The sequence below is a fragment of the Dysidea avara genome, chromosome 4, assembly GCF_963678975.1.
Source record: "Dysidea avara chromosome 4, odDysAvar1.4, whole genome shotgun sequence".
Taxonomy (NCBI): domain Eukaryota; kingdom Metazoa; phylum Porifera; class Demospongiae; order Dictyoceratida; family Dysideidae; genus Dysidea; species Dysidea avara.
In genome coordinates this window covers 47784326-47810798 of record NC_089275.1, presented here as the reverse complement: position 1 = coordinate 47810798, position 26473 = coordinate 47784326, and the positions used below count along the sequence as shown (strand labels likewise).

General features: G+C 38.4%; 1 protein-coding gene across 1 annotated transcript in view; it reads right to left on the bottom strand.

Moving 5' to 3' along the window:
• Window positions 1–3925: 3925 nt before the first annotated feature.
• The window catches only part of LOC136253934 (uncharacterized), a 51490-nt gene continuing 28942 nt past the window's right edge, over window positions 3926–26473 (bottom strand). Inside the window, exons 7-10 of the mRNA XM_066046592.1 lie at window positions 5222–6875; window positions 4782–5167; window positions 4425–4454; window positions 3926–4366 (exon numbers count right to left, since the gene is read on the bottom strand). Coding sequence (XP_065902664.1) covers window positions 4104–4366; window positions 4425–4454; window positions 4782–5167; window positions 5222–6875 — 2333 coding nt within the window. The 3' untranslated portion in view covers window positions 3926–4103. The remainder of the gene's footprint in view (window positions 4367–4424; window positions 4455–4781; window positions 5168–5221; window positions 6876–26473) is intronic.

Genomic DNA, 26473 nt, shown 5'->3' with positions numbered 1-26473 from the left:
TATAGCCTCATGTAACACTGTGTAGCCTCATGTAACCCTGTGTAGCTATAGCCTCATGTAACCCTGTGTAGCCTCATGTAACCCTGTGTAGTTTCATGTAACACTGTGTAGTTTCATGTAACACTGTGTAGTTTCATGTAACACTGTGTAGTTTCATGTAACCCTGTGTAGTTTCATGTAACACTGTGTAGTTTCATGTAACCCTGTGTAGTTTCATGTAACCCTGTGTAGTTTCATGTAACACTGTGTAGTTTCATGTAACACTGTGTAGTTTCATGTAACCCTGTGTAGTTTCATGTAACACTGTGTAGCCTCATGTAACCCTGTGTAGTTTCATGTAACACTGTGTAGTTTCATGTAACACTGTGTAGTTTCATGTAACACTGTGTAGTTTCATGTAACCCAGTGCATCCTCATGTAACCTTTTAACCCTTTGTATCATCATGTAACCTCGTGTAGCTTCACGTGTGATTGAAAATGGATCTTCCACACACATCCAATACTATGAACTGTGAAGATCACATATAAGCCTGAACTTCTTGCCAACCCCATGCTGGGTCTCTACTGAGCAAAATTCAAGTAACTAGCCTTTTCTCAGATGAAGTTATAAATTGTCAAAGTTGGTAAACTGGATGTGTGTGGAATACCTCTTTTGCAAACCTGATCACATATGTGACCGGATGTGCGAAAAGGAGTCTTCCACACACATCCAATTCTCTGAACTTGAGAGCTATGGTGGTACTCACTACTGACCAAATTTCAAGTCAATATCTTTTTCCAATTTTATAAGTTATTAATTGTCAAAGTTAGTAAATTGGATGTGTGTGGAATACTCCTTTTCGCAAATCCGGTCACATATAACCAGGAACTCCGTGCATAACAATAGCCTTGTATCCTAATGTAACCCTGTGTAATGCTGTGTAGCTTCATGTAACCATGTTGTAACCCTGTGTAGCCTAATGTGTGTATCAACATATAACCCAGTTTAGTCTTCAGTGTAACCTGTCCTTTGTAGCCTCCTAGCCAAATGTAATGCAATGTATTTTCATGTAACTCTGTGTAGCCTCATGTAACCCTTTGTATTTCCTCATGTAACTCTGTGTAGTCTCATGTAACCCTGTGTATTGCCTCATGTAACTCTTTGTAGCCCCATGTAACTCTGTGCAGCCTCATGTAAACCTTTGTAGCCTCATGTAGCCTCATGCAACCCAATGTAGCTCTGTGCAGCGTCATGTAACCCAATGTAGCCTCATGTAACTTACATGAGGCTACATTGGGTTGCATGAGGCTACATGAGGCTACAAAGGGTTACATGAGGCTAGACATAATATGGTTACATAAGGAGACATTGGGTTACATTAGGGTACACAGAGTTACATGAGGCAATACACAGGGTTACACGAGGCTACACAGGGTTAAATGAGACTGCACTGAGTTACATGAGCCTACAAAGAGTTACAAGAGGCTGCACAGAGTTACCCGATGCTACATTGGGTTTACAAAAGGTTACGTGAGGCTGTGTAGCCTCATGTAACCCAATGTAACATCATGTAACTCTGTGCAGTTTATTTAATCCTTTGTAGCCTCATGTAACTATGTCAGTCTCATGCAACCTTGTGTAGCCTCTGTGTAACCTCGTGTAACCTTATGTAGCCTCATGTAATCTAGTGTAGCCTCATGTAACCCTTTGTAACCTCATGTAACTCTGTCAGTCTCATATGCAACCTTGTGCAGCCTCATGTAACTCTGTGTAGTGTCATGTAACCTCATGTAACCCAATGTATAGCCTTGTGTAACTCTGTGTAGCCTCATGTAACCCTTTGTAGCCTCATGTAATCCTGTGTAACATCGTGTGAGCCTGTGTAGTTTCATGTAACCCTATGTATAACCTCTGTGTAACCTCATGTAATCCTATGTATCCTTATCTAAATTTGTGTAGCCTCATGTAGCACAGTTAGGTTCATGTAACCCAGTGTAGCCTCATGTGACTCAGTGTAGCCTCATGTGACTCAGTGTAGCCTCATGTAACTCATGATCAGTGTAGCATCATGTAACTCAGTGTAGCCTCATGTAACCCAATACGGTGTAATGCTGTGTAGCCTCATGTAACTCTGTTTAGCCCCATGTAACCCAATGTATCCTCATGTATCCCTATATACAGCCTCATGTAACCTTGTGTAGCCTCATGTAACCCTGTGTACCCTCATATATATAATAATCCAGTGTAGCATCATGCAAAACTGTGTAGCCTCATATAATTATCCCAATGTAAATTTGTGTAGCTCCATGTAACCCAATTATCCTCGTGTAACCCTGTGTATAACCTCATGTAAGCTTGTGTAGCCTCATGTAACCCTGTAAAGCTTCATGTATCCCAATGTATCCTCATGCAACCTTGTGCAGTATCATGTAACCCAGTGTAGCCTCATGCAACCTTGTGCAGTATCATGTAACCCAGTGTATATAGCCACATGTAACCATGTGTAGCATCATGTAACTCTTTGTAGCTTTAATGTAAGCCAGTGTAGCCTTATGTAACTCTAGATCTGTGTAGCCTCATGTAATCTTGTGTAATCTTGTGTAGCCTGTTGTAGATGTTGATCGCAAGGTTTGTAAAGATTAACGGTACATTAAGTAAAGAATTTAATGGTTTAACAAATAATGTTCATGGCTTAACAACTAATGTTCATGACTTAATAAATAATGAAAAGTACTATAGAAATCTTGCACATTTTTGGGTAAACAATATCAAGGAACATTTCTATTTTTGGCAGTATAATTAAAAACCTAAATTTTGATACAAATGGCATCTCAAAGTTCAGGTTTTGTGCCAAAATGTGTAACAAGACAACAAATGGCACATAATAGAGAAGATACTTGTCATTGTCTTGTCATTTGAGCATTATATATATAATGTAAATTATTGATTAAAAGAGTCATTATTTATTTATGAAAATGTACATATGTATAAACCATGTACAGCAAGCACATATAACCTAGTTTTTTATACTTATTATATTGTTATAATTTTGATACAAACGGCACCCCATAACCAAGAGCTGAAAAGTGCATTGCAATAGCATAATGGTATAAAAAGTTATGAGTGATAGAAGTCTGAAAAAGTAGGCAAAACTCATGTGCCCACATGCCCTATATTCGCAGGCCCAGTCACCATTGATGATGAAAATAACGTATGACATACAGAAATTATTGACACACGTGACCACAACATGGAAAATCATAAGGTGCACATGGGAATGGCAAGGAGAGAAATTACACTAAAAAAACAACAAAACAAACAACAAGAAAGTAACATTAAAGGTTCACAACCACTGCACTCAGCACAGTTCCTCACCAGAAGTATTCTTTTAACAATTCCAGCAGCTTCAGTAGCTTTCGTAGCCTGTTGAATATAACCTCACACAGTGAGTTGTAAATAGTGGCTAAGGATACTTATTCTGATGGTATTAGTAACAGGGAGTTCCTAATCTGTCCAATTCAGATATAATTACAATCTGTCAGAAATCTTCCTTAATATTAAGCTTAGTCAGCTTTTGATCTTTTGCAATTTCCAAAATTAATAGTCTAAAGGACATGTACAAGTCAGCCTTCATGAATGGTTGGTGACTCAGCCAAAAGACAGAGATTGGAAGCTATGCAACATAAAACTTGATCATTATTATTGGCTAAATTCATGCACATATCTAAACACTCAAACTCTAGCTAGGAACAATTGTAATTAACAGTGTTGAAGATCCATGTAAGTTCTATACTTAAGGTGAATCTAGCTGTGATTGTATTATAAGGTAAACAAAATTATCTGCATGTATGTACGCTCTAAATGTGAGCAATTGATAATAGTGTCGACTCATGCAACATGTGTTAGTTCATGTGTCCATACAATTGATGCACATCAATTGGCGTTCACAAATTCTTCACATTTTAAAGTACTTTAATGTAAATTTGTAAGAAAAATGACAAACCTTACATAATACATAATATAACTACTCCAGTTTTAATATTGTTAGTCAGCTGGGGGGGCATATACAAAAACAATTTAGAATTCTAAAAACTAAAAATATTTAATGTATATGCAGTTCAGACTAATAAAAGTCTTCTTTGATCTTTTTCACAATGTTTGGATAATCGGCTTTTTGCAGAGCTTCGACTACTTTATCCCAAGATACATCACCAATCTCAAAATAAAGGTTGTACAAATCTCTCTTGCAATCATCGACATCACCCTTGTTTGATTTTTTGATGATCTCAAGTTTGGCACGGTTGTCGGTTGGCAGTAGATAGGCTCCAAACTTGTACCAGTCGACAAGATCATCCAAGTATGTGAACAGATCGGGAAGGGTTGGTTCTGTAAGACAATGAAAGTCTGTTAATGTAAAACATAAAAGTTAATGTGTACCACCTACTTTTGTTTGGAGCCTTCCTTAGAGCACCTCCTAGATGGAATTAATACATACCAGTCACTCTAAGTACAAACCGTACAGCAATATTAAATTTTGCTACATAATACCACTAAGGCAACAATTATGTTACTATATTATACCTAGATCTTTATGGATTAATTTAGCATACTTGTGTATATATTGCTCTATATAAGTATGATTCATTATTGGCTTCAAAGTCTACAACAGATGATAGATTTAAAATCACATAGTCATGGGAAAGGCCAAGGAAAGTTGTTGACATGAGGAGAATGGGAAAGAATTGTACAGCCAAAATATCTCACTATAAAGCACATTTGTATAATATGCATTAAAACTTACGGTAATTTGGTGATGCAAGCAACAAGTCATACTGTTCTAGAGAGACAACCTTGCCACTCCTTGGACATACCAATTCTTTGTCATTCTTAATTTCACTTAATCGAAGATGAGGAAACTGGCTGCCTTCATGATCAATGGGACACTCCAAATAGCCTATTGGTTTCAAAGCACATCGAATAAGTGATTGGTGGACTTCTTTGATGCATTTTTGTAGGTGATGAAAGAGCTGCTGGCACGAAGATACAACTTCTTGGAGCTCATCTTTGGAAAGGTTGTTTTTATCAACAGATATGTAGAGTTTGATAGAAGAGGTTTGTGTACACTGTTGTAAGGTGAAGCACTGCTTCTTTCCTTTAAATCTGAAGGAGCCAACCCCATGGTGTATACTAGAAAGGACAAAGAAAATAAGATTCTTATGAATCAAATAACACTACACCTACCTCTGAATATGGTGACCATGTTTATTGGACCAAATAACTATCTTCACCAAGGTTTGGCTGAAAGCATCTTCTGGGATAAACTTGTCAGGGAAATGGTAAAAAATTACAACATCTTCTGGCTTTCTTTTGTGAAATTTTGCTTCATTGTAAACAAGCATGGAGGGTACTAGGTACACAGCACCTTTCGTCGGAGTAGCGTAAGAGTCATCTTCATCTGTAAACTTTGTTTCTCTAGACACTTTAACTGCAAGATGAAACTTCTCCAAAAAACCAAGAACAATGCTCTTATCTTTTGAACGATTAGCACTTTTTAAGATGTCATCAAGAAGTGCTTCCTCTAGCAAACCATAGTTGTCATAACGGTCACATACTCGTTGAAGTTTAGCAGAAGATGGCTGGCAATTATCAGTGGAGATCACTGTTGACACCAGGTTTGATACTTCTTGAGGTGAAATAAAAATATGATCTCTCAAAGACTCTTCCTCGGGGTAATACAGCAATGTGCCTTTCATGGTGAAATGATTCAACACCTCATCCAAGCTTTCTTTCAGACCAGCCTTGTCTGCAATATCTGCCGCTTCCTGTTTCGTTATAATGTTCTTGCTTTGTGATTCTCTCAGGATATCAGCTTCAAACTGCAAGTATGAGATTGGACATTCCAAAACCATGGTCGGTGCTGCAGCCTTCAATGTAATTCCTCTAAGAGCATCAAACATTTGTGGATCTCTTTCACTATTATCAATGAAAAAAAAAGCCTCCCCCATGGCTAAAGATCGTGGCAAATGATCCATAAATGGTTTTCCAGAAAAGGATTTTATCAGAAAAAGTCTCATCTTTTCTCTCTGTGCATCAGAGAGACCTTTAGCATGTGTTGCCACCATCACAATGGTAGGAATGCGATTGGACATATATGTAGGGCCAACATCTTTCCCACAATGACTGTAGACAGACAACATTGCTGTTTCGATGGCTTTCAAGTTGGTTTGCATGCCTCTGGCTGCCACTTTCTCTTGGAACCTTGTTAGTCGTTGTCGACAGACCACTGGTTTGTTTAAATCTTGAGAGGCATTAAAAGCAATTATAATCACATCTTCCTGGGCAAGAAATAAAAAATGTATGGTATAGTATATTTCTTGCCCTCCCAGATCCAGCATTACTATGTTGACATCTTCAGTGTAGATCTCTTGGATGTTGATTATCTCTCTGACTATTGCTGCATCTTTTTCTTTCATCTTCTGTGGCTGAAAGTGTTCCTTGCCGCCATCATCTGTAGATTCCTCTTGATGTAGAAAGGGTCCTTTTGCAGGGGAGGAGGACTTCTTAACACTCGGTGTAAATGCCTTGATGTAAGCCTTGATTTCACTTCTGAAATGCTTCGGTAATCTCTCAAGGTGATGTGCGATATCTGTCTGTTTCCATTTTGAAACGAACATACGATCTACAGTGCAAGAATGCAGATGAGCACCAACTGTGGATGGTTGTTGCGGTTGAAAATCTTTATTCAAAAGTGATCCTGCAGTGCTGGTTTTGCCAGCACCTTCGGCACCTAAGAAAACCAGTTTAAATTTATTTGCAGGTCTTTTGCCTTTCTTCAGAGCTTCCTGATAGGCTTTGATGGTTCTGTCATCAAGAGGTGTTAGGTTTTTTCCTGCACCTACGCATAATCATTTAAGTACAATAATATTAATAGTACAATAATGTTAATAGTAATATAACATTACAAATATTATGAATCTATGTAATTAGAGCACAGCATATGCTGGAAATGAGCTGAGCAGGAGGGCCATATCGCCACTTTTATTGGTTAATGTTTGTCTTAAGGACTGAGATACTTTAACAGAGCAGTCACCATTAATTGAATCTTAATATTTACCTTTAATTAACAGAAGTCCATTATAGCATTAAAATTTTTCTGGGATAATGTTCTTAGACCCTCTAGAATGATATCCACATCTATTGTATGCTTCAAACTCTACTATGCAACATTCATTGTCAAAATTCACCCCTCACTCTTCCACCACAACTGGTGTATATTTTAAAAGGAAAAATTAGGAATTTTAAGTTTGATTAGGAATCATATTAAAAAAAATAGGGAAACAAGGGAGGTAAATATACTAATGAACATTTAATCCCTAATTCAGTTATTGGCTTAAACTTGTTTGTTTACTTGTTTGTAACATTATTATGACTGGTGAACCTGTGTATACTAGTGCTCTACAATATACTGGTAATGCCATTTATCATGATAAATCATCATAACCGATTGTCATACCATGACATCCTTTGATAACTGTAATATCGAAACGGTATATCGATGAATACCAGTATAGAATTGATTTTAATCCAGCAAGCCTTTGGTGTTTAATTACCCAATATGTTGATGGTTTAGCAGACACACCCTAAACAAAAACGTGAGGTTCTCACATTACAATACATGCCTACTTGTACTGAACTATACATATTTTTGGTTTTTGGGATGCATACTGCTTCATACTAGGCCCAAGAAATGATGCAATAGTTACAATAAAAAGCTAACTATATATTGATATACCATGATATTTTCCTGTTACTAATACCATGTATTCAAATTTCAATACCGCCAAGCACTAGTGCATACCACCTCAAAGAAAAAAGATGTTGTCTGCAGGGTTAATGTTTTCACTTAAACATGTGTCCCACTTAACAATTACTGGCTTGAAAGTGAAATGGTCAATAAGGTTCTCTTTCAGCTATGTTCAGTACGTTACACAGTGCAACAAATGAAGAACAGTATGAAAAGCACCTTCAGTCACCACAGAAAATATGGATGATTCCTGTTTTGTGCTACTGCAAATTGACACCTTGGGAAGTATCAACAGAAAGAAATGGGACACAAAGGAGGACAAAGGTAAGTTTATGATGTGTGCATTGTAAGTACTACAATATGCCAAAAGACACGTCTTTGGACAAAGTGACATCGAATAGTGAAAAAATCAAGCCCATAGCCTTAGCTGTAATTGAGTTATGCTTGTCTGAAGGCAACAGGCAGGCAGGTAGTTGGACAGTAGAAAATCCCATTGCACATTTTTTAAATTTTTGTAACAACCTATTGAAAGCATTTAGGATTGTACTGAAGACACTTTTGGGCTTGGTTATACTACTGTCACGGTGCCAGGATGGTATCGTGAAGCTAGTTTTTGGGTGGCCAGAAAGACCCAAACCACTGTGATCCTTAATATACAATACTACCATACTGTATGATAAGCCAATCTCAAATTTGGTAAAAAGATACATATATATTATACTTAGATGTGGGAAAATCCCTCTTTGGCTGGTAGCTAGTTATAAACAATGCCAAGGTAACTAGAGACTCTTCCACATACAGCTACATATTAGGGCTGAGCGATACTGCCATTTTAGTATCACGATCAATACTAAAGCCACTATTCACGATACTGAATAGTTCACGATACTTACAAATAAGTCAATCATAGCTGGTGCTACATAGCATATTGCTCAGCATTCCTGCAGGAAGTCCTTATAGGTGATAGCAAACTAGCCCCTATCATCATTGTTTACAGTAACAGTTATTGTAACACATGCTTTGAGGTTGTTATGGTGTTCACACCTCTCTGCAGGGGAAACCAGATGGGTGGACTTAATCATTTACAAGGATTCTTAGCCTAGTACTGCATAACAAATGGATTTTCAATGACAATAATGTACAGGCATGGTATCACGATAGTTAATAACAAAATATCGCGATATCGATACTTTCAAAATATTGCGATATATCACTAAAACGGTAGTATCACTCAGCCCTACTACATATGCCATGGTGTGTAGCTATACAATCATGTTTCTTGTTTCACAACTTCCCTATATCATTTTAAATTAACAATCTAATGCACTTTATTTTCTATGTGACCTTCTCAGCAAAAACCCACCTAGTACACACAACTTTGGAACTCTTATTTTCTCAGCATTATCTACAGTGTCCAAGAAATAGATCACCAAAGTTTCAGCTTAATGTGGTGAGTAATTTGTGGAATTACAGTGCTATATAGACAGTATGAAGAGCAAGGAAATCAATTTGTACAGCGACTATGCTGAAAACAAACTACAGAACAACAAAAGCTTACATTTGCAGCCATAACTTCCGTTAGCAACCTAATCCAGGTTTTAATTTGGGTGCGACTTGGAACTTTTAAAAACTATTATTTTATCATTTTGGCAGATGATTTTAACATCAATCTACTTTCTCCTTCAAGTACTCAATCTGATTATACAAATTTATTATCTGATTTCAGTTTGATTTAACATGTTTACCAGCCTACTCGTGTATATTACAACTCAGCTATCCTTATTGATCATGTTATTGTTAGTGACATATTAAACATTAGTTAGTCAATTCAGGCAATTGGTGTTAGTGACCATAATGTGCAGATAGTGGATTTTGAAGTTAACATTTTGTGTAGAGTTCCTAGAACTATATGGACTCGGTCACTGAAGAAATGTGATTGGAATCAAGTGAGAGTCGCTTTAAGCTCTGCTCTTTGGCATATAATTTCTGTGGGCATAGTGGTTTTCCTGCATGCCTCTGTGTGGACAAAGAATAAGGCCATTCCAACCGCATGCAAATACCACACATGCAACATCATTATGCAATAAGCCATAAAGAATAATCAAGCTACCTAGCTCATGATATTTATCAAAGCTGCATGATGTTTTAGTATTAAAAGTGCCCAATAACACTATCCCTATCCTTTAGTATCCAATCCTACAATGAGTTAGCAACAGTGAATGTACTAGTTACAACACTGGAACATGTACGTGCATCACAAAACACAGCGAGATGACAGACATGAGCTATCAACAAATCTGTCAAAAGATGTGCTTGGGAACTCAAATATGTACTTGCCTACATGTGGCAAGTTAAGGGTGCTAACGGGTTTTTGAAGCCATTCAAGGGACAACCTACATAACCACATGCAGCTGTTACATCATAATTGGCAATATTACGCATACTCAAAGTATCCGTGTTAGGCAGCCGTGTTTTGTGCCAAAGGGATTGGCCAAGAAACAGCCTGTTTCATTTGAAAACCATCACGAAAATGATCGTCTGGGTGTCCAAGAGTGACAATAGAGTGAATTAGCCTGAAAGTTAGTGCTAGTTTTGAAGATACGTGCGAACACAAGCTGATTTGTAGCCAGCACACGTTCTTCCTGCGTTTTCTCGAGTGATAGTGTATGCTGGTAAGTTATATTTGTATTGTACACCTGTTCTTAGGTAGTGACAATGTTCCAGCTGGATTTATCACACATAACAAGACACTGGCTGTGCGTTACGAGGCATTAAATATCGAAGAAAAGGCTTGGCGACTCCACAAGCAACAGGAGGGTGTACCAGTGTGTAAAGAACAGGAACAAGAGCTTTTCTTTTGTTCAGAATTTCATTTATAACTTGTTATTTGATAAAGTTGGCATTTGTGGTTTATTGGAATTTGTTGTAATAACTGGTTGGCATGCGCATGTTCTATGGTACTGCTCAAATGCAACGTCGCACTTGCTTAAGCAAGTCGATTGCGAGCGATCGAAAATTCACTAATTAAAGGGGCGTGGCACTTGTTTCGCTTGCGAGTATTCATCGTGCAAGATAGGGGATAAATACTCGCAAGCGAAACAAGTGCCACGACCCTTTAATCAGCAAATTTTCGATTGCTCGCAATCGACTCTCTCGAGCAAGTGCGACGTTGCATTTGAGCAGTACCATACACTGCATTGTAAAAGGCGATATTCTGGAACACACAATAGTCGGACCTCTACCAAACTTTTGGTGGACCATCAGTGTTAAATTTGCAAACTTTTAGCGCATGGAATTATAATTGTTGTGATCCAGCCCGAAGTTACGAGGCTCAGAAGTCGAAGTTCGCTTGCGGGCACTCGCTCTTTGTTTTATAACTCAAGAAAGAAGAAGTGCAAAGATAAATCCCTGCGCTAAGTTTCCACAAGTTTGTTGAAGAACCTTCACAGCAAATTTGATGCCTGTGCAAGCAGCCAGTATCTAGGAATAAGAAAAATGTATGGGTTGACTTTGAGGGACTATAGCGCATGAATGAAACAAGGTAACATCTTATACTTTGGTCTCTGTATAGTAGAAAGTTAGGTCAATCTTCGAAGCAGTAGTTTAGATTCCTGTAGCTTCCTTTTTGCCTGTATCAAAGGTAAAAACAATAGCATTTGTGTGGCTTAGAAAGGTGTAAACCATTAACATAGCCATAAGACCGGCATAGGCTTGTAGAAGGATACAATCATGTATATCTTCAAATTTGCTATGTATGTTATGCTGAATTGTACTACACATCTACAAGCAGTGTAGATGTAATACCAATATGTAAAATTGGATACATATGAGAGGCTTTTTCCCATTAATTACAGGTTTTTGCAATTGAATTCATCCTGTTTGCAATTGAATTCATCGGTTTTGCAATTGAATTTGTTGGTTTTACAGTTGAGTTCATTGGTTTTGCAATAGAATTCATTGCATTTGCATTACAATTCGTCATAAACAAAATGGCTCCAAGAAACCAACCGTTCATTAAGAGATGAATTATTTACACAATGGAGAGTTACACTTGAGACACTAGAAGGAAATTGGAGCTGGTAGTACGCGAAGCTGATAGCTGTCTGACAAGTTAATTAGCTTGCTCGAAAGTGAACACACCCATCACAAATGACGTAGTAGAGTTTGGAATGTTGCTGGATAGGCTGTAGAGGAAGAATTATTGCCTTACAAAGAGTTGTTTACTACTGTTGTACTTGAACAAGTTCTTGTAGCAGCTGCTACATCATGTTTTCATGTTTTCTCCAGCTGTCATTCTTGTTACAGACTAATTTAAGCGACAAACTGATGAATTCAATTGCAAATGGAACTAATTCAATTGCAAAAGCGATGATCTCAATTGCAAACAGGACGAATTCAATTGCAAACTTGAAAAACCTGTAAAAAAGTACAAATTACAGTGAAACCTTGGTTATCCAAACCCCAACGTGTCTCAGGCAATGATAAAAGTGTTCAGATAAGTGAACTGTTTGGATAACTGAAGCCCATATAGTAATACTAGTGATGTGCGATACGCCTGAAATGGTGTATCTGTATCTAACAGCTGTGTAGTCATGGTATGATATCGATATGCGATACAGTGCATCCTTTGTACAAAGAAGCCAAGTTTAGTTAAGTGTGTGGGTGGCTGATAAATTTTTATTGTTTAGTACCAGCCATTACACCATTGCACTATTATATAACAAGCTTAAGGAGTCTAGGAAACAGGTAAAAACCCAGCTACACTTTTAAATTGAAGAAAGCCAGACCTTCATATTTCCATGATTGCGCAATCAAAATATCGATACGTGCACGGGTGTATTGGTATCGCGATACAGCTGGAGTATCGCAATATTCCGATATATCAATAAGTATCGCACATCACTAATTAATACGCATAGTTCTATTGAAATACCCTAATAGATCATACACCTGTGTTCTCAAAATACTCTAATAGAACAATCATTTCTAAGCTTAGATAAATGACGGTACAGATAAACAAGGGTCGAATAACTGAGGGTCTACTGTATATGTGTGGGCGACCAACGAATGGATTTACTTTTTGAGTAGAGGTATGACCTCTCTGCACTACACTACAACAAAGCTAAATTTGCTGGAAACACTGAAAATGTTCAACCACGGTAATGTTTTGTGTCCAGTACAGGCTACGCCTCTATCAAAATTTACAATTACAATTAATTAATCATTATCAGTAGCCATCGCATGAGAGAAAATCACGGAATTGGTAGAAGCAGTCTGGCTTCTTATCTTTCACACAGGGGTGTTCATGCTGGCCGTTTGATTGCCATTCATCACATACTTCCACCCTTTCCGCTAGAATTCATCACAATCATTGATCAATCTTGAGTAGTAGCATCTTTCCAGTGGCACAATACAGAAAGCTGATTTGCTGTAAACACAGCGAAGGGAGACCTCAAGGGAGATGTGAGTGTTCAAGGAGGAGTTAATTTTTTTGGTACTTCCAGCTTTTCTCCCCATGTGTAGCTTTGTTGCATTTTGAGCCTCGCATTAGGCCACGTGCACTTATCAGCCATGACTAATCACAAGAAATGCATTTAATAAATAATATGTGCTTAATAGATACATGCGCTTAACAACCCAACTCTACAGTATGTACTAAGGGCATCGGAACCTGGGGAGTGGCCCCACACTGTTTCCAAAAGTATGTATGTTTTGGTCCCCACACTTTTAAGGCCAAGTAGCTCAGGTTGAAAAAATCAGCTTATACATATACAGAATACACGTGTATCTCCATACAAGAAGGCATATACAACCACCACACAACAGTACATTTATGGCAACACCAGTCTCTTGTGACTGCACAGCAACTATCAAGCCATCCACTGTGTTAAATCTAAAGACCCTGTAATTTGTAGTCTTGACACATGATATCTTTTGTTCAATATTATTCTGGAGTCTGTGCAGTAGTGAGAAGTTAACAGTGGAAAGAGTGTCACATATGTGGCACTATACATGATGGCAAAGATTTACCTCAAAGGTGGCAACAGATCTAAGGGCAGTCTCACTGCAGTGCACAAGTATCAAACTGACTTGAAAGACAGGGTAAAGACTTTTGTCAAGTTAGACACTAGACATACAAGGATTCTGAAATGAAAGTTGACAACTGTGAATGCAATAATGTGGTATTTATGTGATCTACATTCACTTTGGAATACAGTGGAACCTGTGTTACGATCATCTGGATTAAGCGGTCACCTTTGCATAACGGCCATGGTCACGAGGTCCCAAATATTTTCCCATACAAATGTATGCATTGTGGTCTGCATTAAGCGGTCACCTGTCTAATGCATATAACAGCCAACCAAGAATTCGCCTATGAATCACTGTATACATAACTTTCTCCTTCATATAGCAGTCGCTACCTTTTATGGTGGCTTGTTAAACAAATTACCTGGCACCACAGGCACCGTTTCAATTAATGCACAATTATCACACTTCGAATGCTATATAATCTATCAGGCTTCATTGCTTGAACATATTCAATAGCTATAACCAACATTCATAACAAGCTCACCTTGCCCCTTTCTGTACTAAAATATTACTGCATAGTGGTTGGCGTGAGCCTCTTAATAATCACTCATTTATAATGGTCATAGCCATTAAAATGCTGCTGACTACCTTATGCAGGTTTTCTCTATAACAGCCACCTATATATAAAGGCCAGATATATCTGGTCCCAAGGTGACCATTATAGACAGGTTCCACTGTATCTGCTAGAGCAGACATCCCAGCTAGTTCCTTCAAGGTACATTATGTTTCACTTTGTGGATAACAACAATTACTGTTAAATGTTGTAATCCTCATAGTGTGAAACATAAAGAGGAGACCTTCACCTGACCATGATTTCTCATGTGATATATTTTTCCATATCACAAAACGTTTGGACATTAACAATACATACTTTGCTATGGAAATATACACATTCCCAAATAAGGGTTTAAAAGGTACAAAAATGACAATGATTTTTAAATGATCTCTAAATATCAGAGATGAAGTTATGAAGCGGTAACCACAAATCATGTAGTTACTCACATACCTCTATGGAATATTATCATGGCAGTGGATATACATTCACAATTTCTGCCACTAGTTTATCATTTCTCTGAATGTGCATGTGCCTTTTGGGGTTCCAACAAGTGTGTGCCCTCTGTGCCTTGTCTTTCCTATTATCTTCAATTAGGCTGATCATCATTTTCATGAAATGATACTGTAGGACACCCAGTAGATTCCTGCAATATCACGATATGAAACCACACCCATTAACAAACTTGGTTGATTAATAACAAGTGCGGAGACCACAGCTCTTGATAATCTATTTACTTGAACACAACTACCACACTACTTTATTGGTCTAGCTGTATTTGCAATCCTAGCACAGCCATGAAATAGTGACAAGCTCTTTGGTAAGTGAGAGGCTGACTTGAGATACTCTAATACAGCAGTCACTCTTATATAACTGTCACACATGTATAGTTACATGCACACTTTGTCCTTTTGAATTTAGATGTATCATACATAAAACTGAACTAAAGAACATACTTTATTTAGTACTACCTTCTTAGTTACTCAAAGTTCAAGAAGTTATACTGTTTACAAAAGTACGTAGTAGTGGTATGTGATATAGGATATTTTCCTATCACGATTATTGCACACAATATATCACAATACGATATATATATTACGATATACAAACTCATCACTCAGCTAGTGTATTTACACTGATGACACTTGTAGCACTGATGTACAAGAAGTACAATACAACATAGTACATGACTAGCATACAACAATGCAAGCTCTTTTGTCAAAAAAAGTACAGTGTACAATGACATCTTGGGTATATTTTTCTCTAATTATAGCTAAAATCTATATCTAGGCTTATATCACGGTGTAAAGATTCTATATCATATCACGATATAAATTAATCTATCACGATATATCGATATATATCACATATCGCACATCACTAGTACGTAGATAAGTCTTACATGTCCATCTTTCAAACATGCACAAATTAAAACATAAAAGTCAGTTTCAGCCTTAATTATGTTGTAACAGTCATAATAGAAGATTTTGCTGATTTAGAATGGAATAGCATAAAACTGGTACACCTTGCACTGCTGCTGTTAGGTTGTCCAGTGGGTGCATGTATATATATGACACAGTCCTCATACCACAGCATGTACAACGCATTCTTCATGGATTTACCAGTCTCCTCCTTTGTGTCCCATTCATCTTTGCTGACAGTGAAGTTTCAATTTGGTGGTAGTAAGTGATGGCTTCCCTTCATAATGGAAATCGTCCGTATTTTTTGTAATGATCTGTTTTTTTTGTTGTTTTTTTTTGATTGCATAGGTGCTTTTCGAACAATTCTTGATTCGTAATGTTGTGTAACAGATTGAACATAGCTGACAACAAAGCATAAAGGATGCTTCACTTTTTCAGATGATAACTGATGGCTGGGACACGCAGCACCATTTCTTTATTTTGATGTGGTATGCGTGGTATAATAATTTTATTTTACAAAAAAGTTGACAAAACAAGTACACAAAAATTTTGAATATTCAACTACAGTAAGGACCATAGCACATCGATAAAAAGTACTGAAACAAGCTGGAGTAAAGCAATCACAGTAAAACAGTAAGTGTTATATCCCTACTGTGCATGGTATCTTGAAACACAGTAGGGATACAACACTTCTTATTGTTTTACTATGATTTAATATCATGTACTACTCCAGCTTATTTCAGTACTTTTTATCAATGTGCTATGGTCCCTACTCTAGTTGAAAATTCCAAATTTTTCGTGTACTTGTGGTTAATAACTATTGTACACTGAAAGCTGCTTAGTCTTCTCTGTTACTAGGCACTAGCTAGTAGCCTATACAAGCGTACAGTGTTGTGATTACAGATCTGTAGGTGCTTCCTTCGTTGGGATTTGACACTAAGTGGATATTTCGAAGGCGTATGGTGCAAGTCGGCAAGTAAAGATCCCACTTGTAGCCGAAGTAGAGGGTACATTGCTTCTTCAATTGTAACATGACTTGTGTGTGTAACCTGTAGTGCTAGAACTAAATTTAGGAGAGTATACGTAATTTTAGAATTTCAATGGCTTCCACTACACCGCCACCTTAATTTATTATGTTCATAATCCAATGGCTATTGCTGATATTATCTCCTATGATCTCATCTTGATACTAAAAGTGTTTTGTTTACAGTGTTACACCAAAGTAGGGATTATTTAATATTCCATCGCAACAGTTGTACAGATTTTACAGCACACGGATAATTAATAATCTTACTAGGTGATACACATGCGCATGAGCTTCGTGTATAATATAAACTATAAATATGCATAGATTGCTTTCAAATAATGAGATTGTAGCTACGTATGTACTTACAGTATTTCTACAGGTGAATTTGTAACTGTCTATATGCATGATCATGATGTGTGAGAATAATTTAAAAATTGTTGAAATTAACTTGTTGAGAACTTTAAATAACTAACCCATGGCACTATCCATTGCCTTGTGAATAGTACCAATATCTCATTTACTAAACTACCAGCTGACTTAAAACTCATTACCACCCCAGCAATCCCATCTTGTTTCGTAGCTTTTTTCAATGATCCCTATTCCCCTTTTAAAACTTTTAGCTTTATTCATCTAGTTTGTGTACTTTTTATTAAATCCAGTAATGGATTTGTTTTATTGATAATGATAAATGTTGCAGATACATAGAGCAATTTTACATTAGCTGTCAAGTTCAGTGTAAGCTTTGCTGCAGACACAGTTGACTGCATTAGTAGAGTATTTACATGACTGCTCTTGGCTATGGACAAGGGTATAATACTGAGCTATTTACCTGTCACAAGACATGGAACACTGACAAGCATATAATCACAAGTTAAACAGTCACTAGTTATACATTTATTATTTCAGCCAAGACTGTATACTATAAGAAGAATCACAACATTCATCATGTAAATAATACACCAACTATTCACGGTTTGTGCTAACCGACACATGTACTGTACTGTATAACACGACCACTCAACTATTCACGGTTCGTGCTAACCTAACACATGTATAACATGACCACTCAAGTTCATCGTAGCTGCTATCTTGTTATGGAACTCCCTTGATCCTACTGAAACAATAGCGAATTCCATTATATGTAAAGTAGCATTCTCATCACTACACTCAAGAGTGTTGTTAAAGTCATCATGTTGATATGTATATGTACCATGAACGTTGGAACCGGGGGGTTAAGGGGGCCATGGCCCCCACATTATTTTTCGAAAGTACATTTTGGTTTCCACACTTTTAGGGCCAAGTAGCTCAGGTTACCATTGATACATTCACGAAAATCTATTAAGGGAAGACATGCAACCACCATAGAACAGCAATGTCTTTTGTGGCAGCACCAGTCTGTGGTGACTGCACAGCAATTATCAAGCCATCTAATGTATTAAATGCAAAAGTGTCTGTAATTATATTTCTGTTTAGTCCTGGAACATGATATCCGCTGTTCAAATATTTTTCTGGAGCCCATGTAGTAATGAAAAGTTTAAACAGTAGAAAGATTGCCACATTTTTTGCATTATCCATGATGGCAACTATTTAATTCAAAGGTGGCAACAGATCTAAGAGGGTGGTCATTTGCAACAGCATGTATAGAAAATTGGGAAGTGTGATAGACTGACTAGTATAGCTATAACCGTGTGTAATGTTTTATGACGTCATTAATGGTACCTGTATCTATATATACTGTGTTTCACCTTGTATTCAGTTAGTTGTAGTTGTCTATGTTATTCCTGATATCTATTGAGTTATTAACTATATTAACTGTGGTCGTTCGCGTGCAAGCGATAGCTATTAGCTTATCAGATAGTGATACACGACATATTGGCGACAAGGATGGGCGTTGAGGATGACGCCAAGAAGGTCGCGATATTGATGTCTAACAGTGGACCTACAGTGTATGGAACTATTCGAAGTTTGGTAGACGCTGAAGCAAGGAAGGGAATCAAGTATAAAGACTTAATTGCTATCCTAACAGCTCACTTCGACCCTAAACCGTCACCTATAGTCCAGAGGTTCAAGTTCTACAACCGCGCCAGGGCGAAGGGAGAGACCATCGCTGCGTATGTAGCTGCGCTACGCGCGTTAGCTGAGTACTGCGACTTTGGAGATTCCTTATCTACTATGCTACGAGATCGCTTGGTTTGTGGCGTAAATCACGAAGGAATTCAACGCCGACTCCTGGCGGAAAAAGATCTCACGTACAAGAAGGCCCACGAACTAGCAGTAACTTTGGAAGCTGCAGCCAAAGGCAGCAAAGACATCAGCACCACCGCCACTCAGCAAATAGAGCCATTTGTAAATTACACGAAAGGTGTCAATTTTAAGCAAAGATCAGGAAAGACAACCAACTCATCACGGGCCAAGCCACCAGATGGGACCCAGATCAAAACTTGCTACCGTTGTGGAGACAGACACTTAGCATCCCAGTGCAAGTTCCGGACTGCAGAATGCCACCGATGCCACAAGACTGGACACATTGCAAAGGTGTGTAAGTCCAAACCAGAAGAAAAGTCTCACCACAGTGGCAAGAAATCTCACCACTACTTGGAGGAAATCTCAGACCTCCCAGACACAGAGGACTCTTCATATGGATTGTTCACTCTACAAAGTGAAACCCATGACCCAATACTGATACAGCTTGAGCTAAACAATGTTCCTGTCAGGATGGAACTAGATACTGGAGCATCACTGACTTTGATCAATAAGGCTTCCTATGATCTCATTGCACAGAATGGGAAAGTTGCCCTTAAGCAATCTGTAGTGAATTTGAGAACCTACACTAGTGAAGCTGTGAAGATGTTGGGGAGCACCACTGTAGAAGTGAAGTATGGTGAGAAATGCATACACCTGACTGTTCATGTAGTGGAAGGGAAGGGACCAAACTTGTTAGGTAGAGACTGGCTAAGTAAGCTTAATATTAACCAATTAGACATTCACACCATAGTGGCACCAAGCAAATTAGATAAAGTGTTAGACAAACATGCCTTACTATTTAAAGATGGGCTTGGTATGCTAACAGATGTGAAAGTCAAATTACAAGTTGACCAAAGTGTCCCACCCAAGTTTTTCAAAGCCAGAAGCATTCCTTTTGCTTTAAAAGGCAAAGTTGAGGCTGAGCTGGAATCCCTAGAAGCTGCTGGAATTATCTCTCCAGTTAGTCACTCAGACTGGGCTGCACCCATAGTTCCAGTAATGAAGCAAAATGGTCGTATTCGTATCTGTGGTGACTATCGTGTAACGGTAAATCAGGCAATCAAGGTAGATTCATACCCACTACCCAGAGTGGAGGATTTATTTTCAGCTTTAGCAGGAGGCAAATATTTCTCTAAGTTAGACATTTCCCAAGCTTACCATTAGATGAAGCCTCCAAACAATATGTCACAGTAAACACCCACAAGGGGCTGTTTAAGTACAATAGACTTCCCTTTGGTGTATCAGCTGCACCTGCAATTTTCCAGCGTTGCATGGAGACTTTATTGCAAGGTTGTCAGGGTGTTTCAGTATACCTCGACGATCTTCTCATACAGGGAAGCACTATGGAGGAACACTTAGAATGCCTTGATAAAGTGCTGCAAATTTTAGAAAATTCAGGCTTTAAGTTGAACAAATTTAAATGTGTGTTCCTGCTTCCAAAGGTTGAGTACCTTGGACACATCATTGATGAGTCTGGTCTCCATCCAACGCAGGAGAACGTGAAGGCTATTCAAGATGCACCTACTCCAAAGAACCTAGCTGAGTTAAGATCATTCCTTGGGATAGTTAACTACTACAGTCGCTTCTTACCCAACTTGTCTACTCGCTTAGCCCCTCTGTATGCCTTGTTAAAGAAAGGTTCACGTTGGTGTTGGAAAACCACACAAGATGAGGCATTCCAGGAAGCTAAACAAGCCCTTCAAGCTGACTCATTGTTAGTACACTTTGATTCTTCCAAGCAATTACTTCTTGCTTGTGATGCTTCGCCTAAGGGCTTGGGTGCTGTTTAGTCCCACGTAATGGACGATGGACAGGAATGTCCAATAGCTTATGCCTCGAGAACTCTAACGCCAGCTGAACAAGGGTACAGTCAACTAGAAAAAGAAGGCCTTGCTATTGTATTTGGGGTAAAGAAATTTCATAATTACATTTATGGGCGACAATTTCACATAGATTCCGATCACCAGCCACTATCCTATTTGTTCAATCAAGCAAAAGCAATTTCCCCTACTGCATCTGCAAGAATCCAACGCTGGGCACTTACACTCAGTGCTTACCAGTACACTATTCGTCACAAAGCAGGCCGACACCTGAGCAATGCTGATGCTTTAAGTCGCCTACCGAGACCAGTCACAACTTCATCTGATTGCTTACCGGGGGATTGGGTCCATTTGCTAGATCACCTCTCATCAACCACAGTAAATGCAGCACACATTAAGCAGTGGACTGATACAAATCCAGTGCTGACCCGAGTGCATCGCTGCATCCTACAAGGTTGGCCACAAGCTACACTTGGTGATGATTTTAAGCCTTACATAGCTAGGAAGAATGAACTAAGTGTCCTGAATGGATGCATTTTGTGGGGCTCACGAGTTGTGGTTCCCCCACAAGGACGAGCTAAGGTCCTGGCAGAACTGCATTCATGCCACACAGGAGCATGCAAAATGAAGATGCTTGCTCGCTCCTATTTTTGGTGGCCCAAACTGGACAATGATATAGAAAAAATAGCTAGGGAGTGTCCTAATTGTCAGTTAACTGGTGCATCACCGCCAAAGGCACCACTTCATCCATGGGAATGGCCTACTCAACCATGGCGTCGTTTACACCTTGATTTTGCAGGCCCCTTCATGGGACACATGTACTTAGTGATCGTGGATTCCCACTCAAAGTGGATGAATGTAGAAGTTATGCAACAGATCACAGCAGAGACGACAATCCAGAAGTTGAGATCTGTTTTCTCTACCCATGGTGTTCCACAGAAGATAGTCACAGACAATGGGCCGACGTTTCGCAGTGAACAGTTCCAGGCATTCACTAAAGAGAATGGCATCAGGCACATATTTTCAGCACCGTATCAACCATTCTCTAATGGTCTAGCTGAGAGAGCAGTCCAAACTATGAAGCAAGCTCTCCGCCAGATGCAAGGTTCTGGAACAATATTCGACAAACTTTCTAGGTTTTTATTCATGTATCGTATAACCCCACATACTTCCACAGGTGTTGCACCTTCCGAGTTATTGATGGGCCGTCGGTTACGATCCAGATTTGATCTACTACACCCAGAATACACCTTATCTAAGAAGGTAGATGACAGCCAATATTACCAGAAGAGAGCTCATGACAATCAAAAGCTTTTTCGTGAATTTATAGAGGGGGACAGCGTATACACAAGAGACTTTACTTCATCTAGCCAGAAGTGGAAGGAAGGAATAGTTGCTAAAGTTAATGGTCCACTATCATACAACATCAAGCTGAAAGATGGAAATCTAGTCCGTAGACATGTTGACAGTATTAAGGCAAGGATCACTGATGCTAGTGCAACTGAAACTTTGACAGAGACATCATCTGATGATGAGTTAGAGGGAATTATATCTGAATCTACTCAGGAAGATCAAGATGTGACCTCATCTGAACTTGTTTCATCAGCTCCTACTTCTGTGGGATTGGCTACTGATGGATCAGCTGAACTTTCATTAGGACTGCGCAGATCAACCCGTATCCGTCGACCTCCAAAGAGATATGGTCAAGAAGATTCTTCAACTGATGACACTTAAGCTAGAGAGGGGGAGATGTGATAGACTGACTAGTATAGCTATAACTGTGTGTAATGTTTTATGACGTCATTAATGGTACCTGTATCTATATATACTGTGTTTCACCTTGTATTCAGTTAGTTGTAGTTGTCTATGTTATTCCTGATATCTATTGAGTTATTAACTATATTAACTGTGGTCGTTCGCGTGCAAGCGATAGCTATTAGCTTATCAGATAGTGATACACGACAGGAAGCGTATAAAATTCCGAGAAGAGTTGGATACCCGGGTCCCCTTGTCCCAGGTCCACTGCTTTTACCTACCCAAATACAACCACATAGCTGCAATATATCACCAGGTTGTGGTCATTACAGATGCTGGTGATACAGGTACACAAAGGGGAGGTGACTTTGGTAAATCTTTGGGGTGGTATCTCCTAGCAACCAAGTGACAGTTATTGTTAGCACTACAAACAAACACTTGTGTCTGCCCAAAAATTATTATGGTTAGAAATCATGTCATTTGTGCAGATTTTGTCATTGACTGACCATTAATTTAAGGACAAAGTATAGTCAACTTAAACATTATATATTAAAAATTATAGGAATCCAAGTGATAAAAAGTAGTGAAACAAGAGAAGAACGATGGTAGCTATTACAGCATAGTTCTCCCTACTTTGACATGATATATCCATTATTTTGTGCTCAATGCCAAAGTAGGAATTTCCCACTGAGCTATGCTGTAATAGCTACCATCATTCTTCTCTTGTTTCACTACTTTTTATCACTTGGATTCCTACTTTATTTTTAAATTTATAATATACTAGTTTGTTTAGTTTTTTTGTTAAGGCATACAGCTAACTATAAATATGTGACTGTTCTATTAGGGTGACTGCTGTGTTAGAGTATAGCCTGCAAGATGTGCGTTTGCCCAAAAATTGGCGTGGTTTCAATCAATTATAGAGTATGTCAAGTCAGCCTTCCAAATTGAAGGTGTGTGGTCACTGAAATACAGCTAGTGCAAAAGGGATGTGTCATCGTGGTTTCAATCGATAGATCAATAATGTGTAGAATGAAGAATGGGCGTGATCTTGTGACCTATCGTGAAGCTATCGAGTATCAGTACCTCCGTACAGTACCTTCCATCATAGATTATATCAGTAAAGAATATAATCTATTCCTCTGTACAGTAGCGTAGTATAAATGCCTTTAATAATCTTGTGGCATCTATTATGCTGCTTAAAGAAAGTATTGATAAAGAAAATTAATGCCTCGATATGGTTCCGTTGGATGAAGAAGAAGACAAGCAGCCTGATTGAAGTTAAAAAAGAAAAGGCGCAGAGGGCACACACTTGTCGGAACCCCAAGAGGCACACCCCACTGGTGAGTTTGTTGTTGTTGCATAAAATGGTGGCTGTGCACTGCTTCGTTTGGCCTCTAGGCTTGCGAATGTAGTCAGTCAGTCAGGCAGTCAGTCTAAAATTCAAAGTTTTGACAATTTTTAAAATTCTGTATCCAGCCACCTGTAAGCGTTTTGTTGTATTTAATGCTGTTTTATGTATTATATGGACTAGTACTATTCCGTAAAGGTGATTTTCGTCTCGTAAGATATCTCTAGGATGATTTTTAAAGGCGGGATTTTGGACGGCACGCAAAAATTTCACATGGACTCCTACTTAAACGGTACAACCGTACCGTTTGATAAACTTTACACCACGTCTGCCTGCTAGTCTAAGTAAGACCTATAATCTCAGTAGTAGTAGCATGTTCCATTTACTTTACCAGTTACATCAATTTCCATATCACAAAAGCTTTGGACTTTAACAATACATACTTTGCTACGGAAATGTACACACTCCCAAAAGTACATAAAATGGTTTAAAAGGTACAATATGGCAGTGATTTTTGAATGATTTCTAAACACCAGTGACACAAGTTACGAAGCGGTAACCACAAAATATGGTCTGTCACATAGTTACTCACACACCTCTATGGAATATTCCACCATTTATCACGGCAGTGGATATATTCACTTTTCACAATTTCTGCTACTAGTTTACCATTTCTCCCAGTGCATATTGTGCATGTACCTTTTGGGGTTCCAACAAGTGTGTGCCCTATGCCCCTTGTCTTTCCTTTTATCTTCAATCAAGCTGGTCGTCATCTTTATGAAATGAAACCATTGAGGCATCAATTTTCCATATCAACACTTCCTTGCACAGCAGATTTTACAAAATCATTTAAAGATCTTACGCTACTACAAAGGGTACTGGACACTTGTAACTTCATGATAGGTCCAGGACTACACCCATTCACAATCTTAGTTAATTAATAATGACTGAATGCAGAGACCACATCTCACATCTATTTACTCGAACACAATGACCACCCCTCTTATTAGTCTAACAGTATGGTAGTACTGTTGAAGTAGGTATCCCTCCATAAGTGACATGCAGCACCTAAAATTCTGCTTTTAAAAATCATCCTAGAGACATCTTATACGACAAAAATCACCTTTATAGTTTAGTCCATCTCACATCAAATACAGCATTAAAAACAAGAAAATAGTGCTGAGCGGTATCATCGTTTACTATCACGGTACGGTATTGCAGTTCAATAATGTGGTATGATTAAATTATTGTTTAACCACATGCTATCTTGTTTAGCAGGTTGACAGTGCTCAGGAGCTGAAAGTAAAAACAGTTTTGTATAAATTGTGTTTTTACACTGAAATAATTTTTTTATGTATGATGTATTACAATTTATGTCCAAATAAACTTAAAACCTTGAAGTGGGTAAGAATATAGTTAAAACAAGTTACAACAACAATGTGTATACATTACCAAATACCAATCATGACATATCTAGCCATTTAAGTTTGTGGCCAAAAATATCATATTGTTGACTTATCGGGCTTTAAAGATTCTCATTTTTGACTAACTAAATGACCACCAATACTGAATATTCACTCTGAAGGAACACTTGTTGCACATATCCCTAAATATTTTCGTGCCATGACAGCCAAGAGTGGCATTTGCTTCCACTTAAGCCTCCACCATTCCAGAGGTAATGAATCAAGCATACTGCATGTACATATCCACTTCACATTTGTAGTCTTTCAGATACATTCAGTGTTGTGGTGGATGTAGAACTCGATGAGCTAGCTCCTAAAACTTCACTGAACTTTCCTTTTTTCTTGCTGGTTCAGGGTCACTCTCAGACTCTGCAGTTCTTGAATCATGTCAACTTCATAAGATTCTACTTCTTCCAGCAGCAAATGTACAGTAATATGTTCTGAATCAAATCTATCCTTAACTTGTGGGTCAAGAGATTATTTAACCTAATTTCAAGGACTTAGACTTAATGACTTATATAGCTGATAAGATGTAACAGAAAAGGGGCCAAAGTAAGGAAAAAATCCTTCCAACCCCAGGATTCGAATTGCAGGTCACTCAATGTCTAGTCAGGGCCACACTCAGTCTTCCTCCAAGAGGGATGGATTTTCTTCCTTACCACCAATCAACTTGATAAGAGGCTTAATGGCAAAGCAGGTTGCTTGTTTCCCCCTGACAATAAATCTGTCACTGTATCAAAACCCTTGAGAGCCTCCAACACTGGCTGCAAGACATCAAGATCTTACCAGGTGGGTACTAAGTGACACACCCTTCTGTCTTGTCCCAGGACTGCACGGACAGTAATTTGCTGTTCAACTATTCTTTTAATGATTTCAACTTTTGAGCCCCATCTAGTACATACATCACCTTTCAACTTTTTCTGTGGCAAGAATTTCTGTCAGATCCGTATCTGTCATTTATGGTCCAT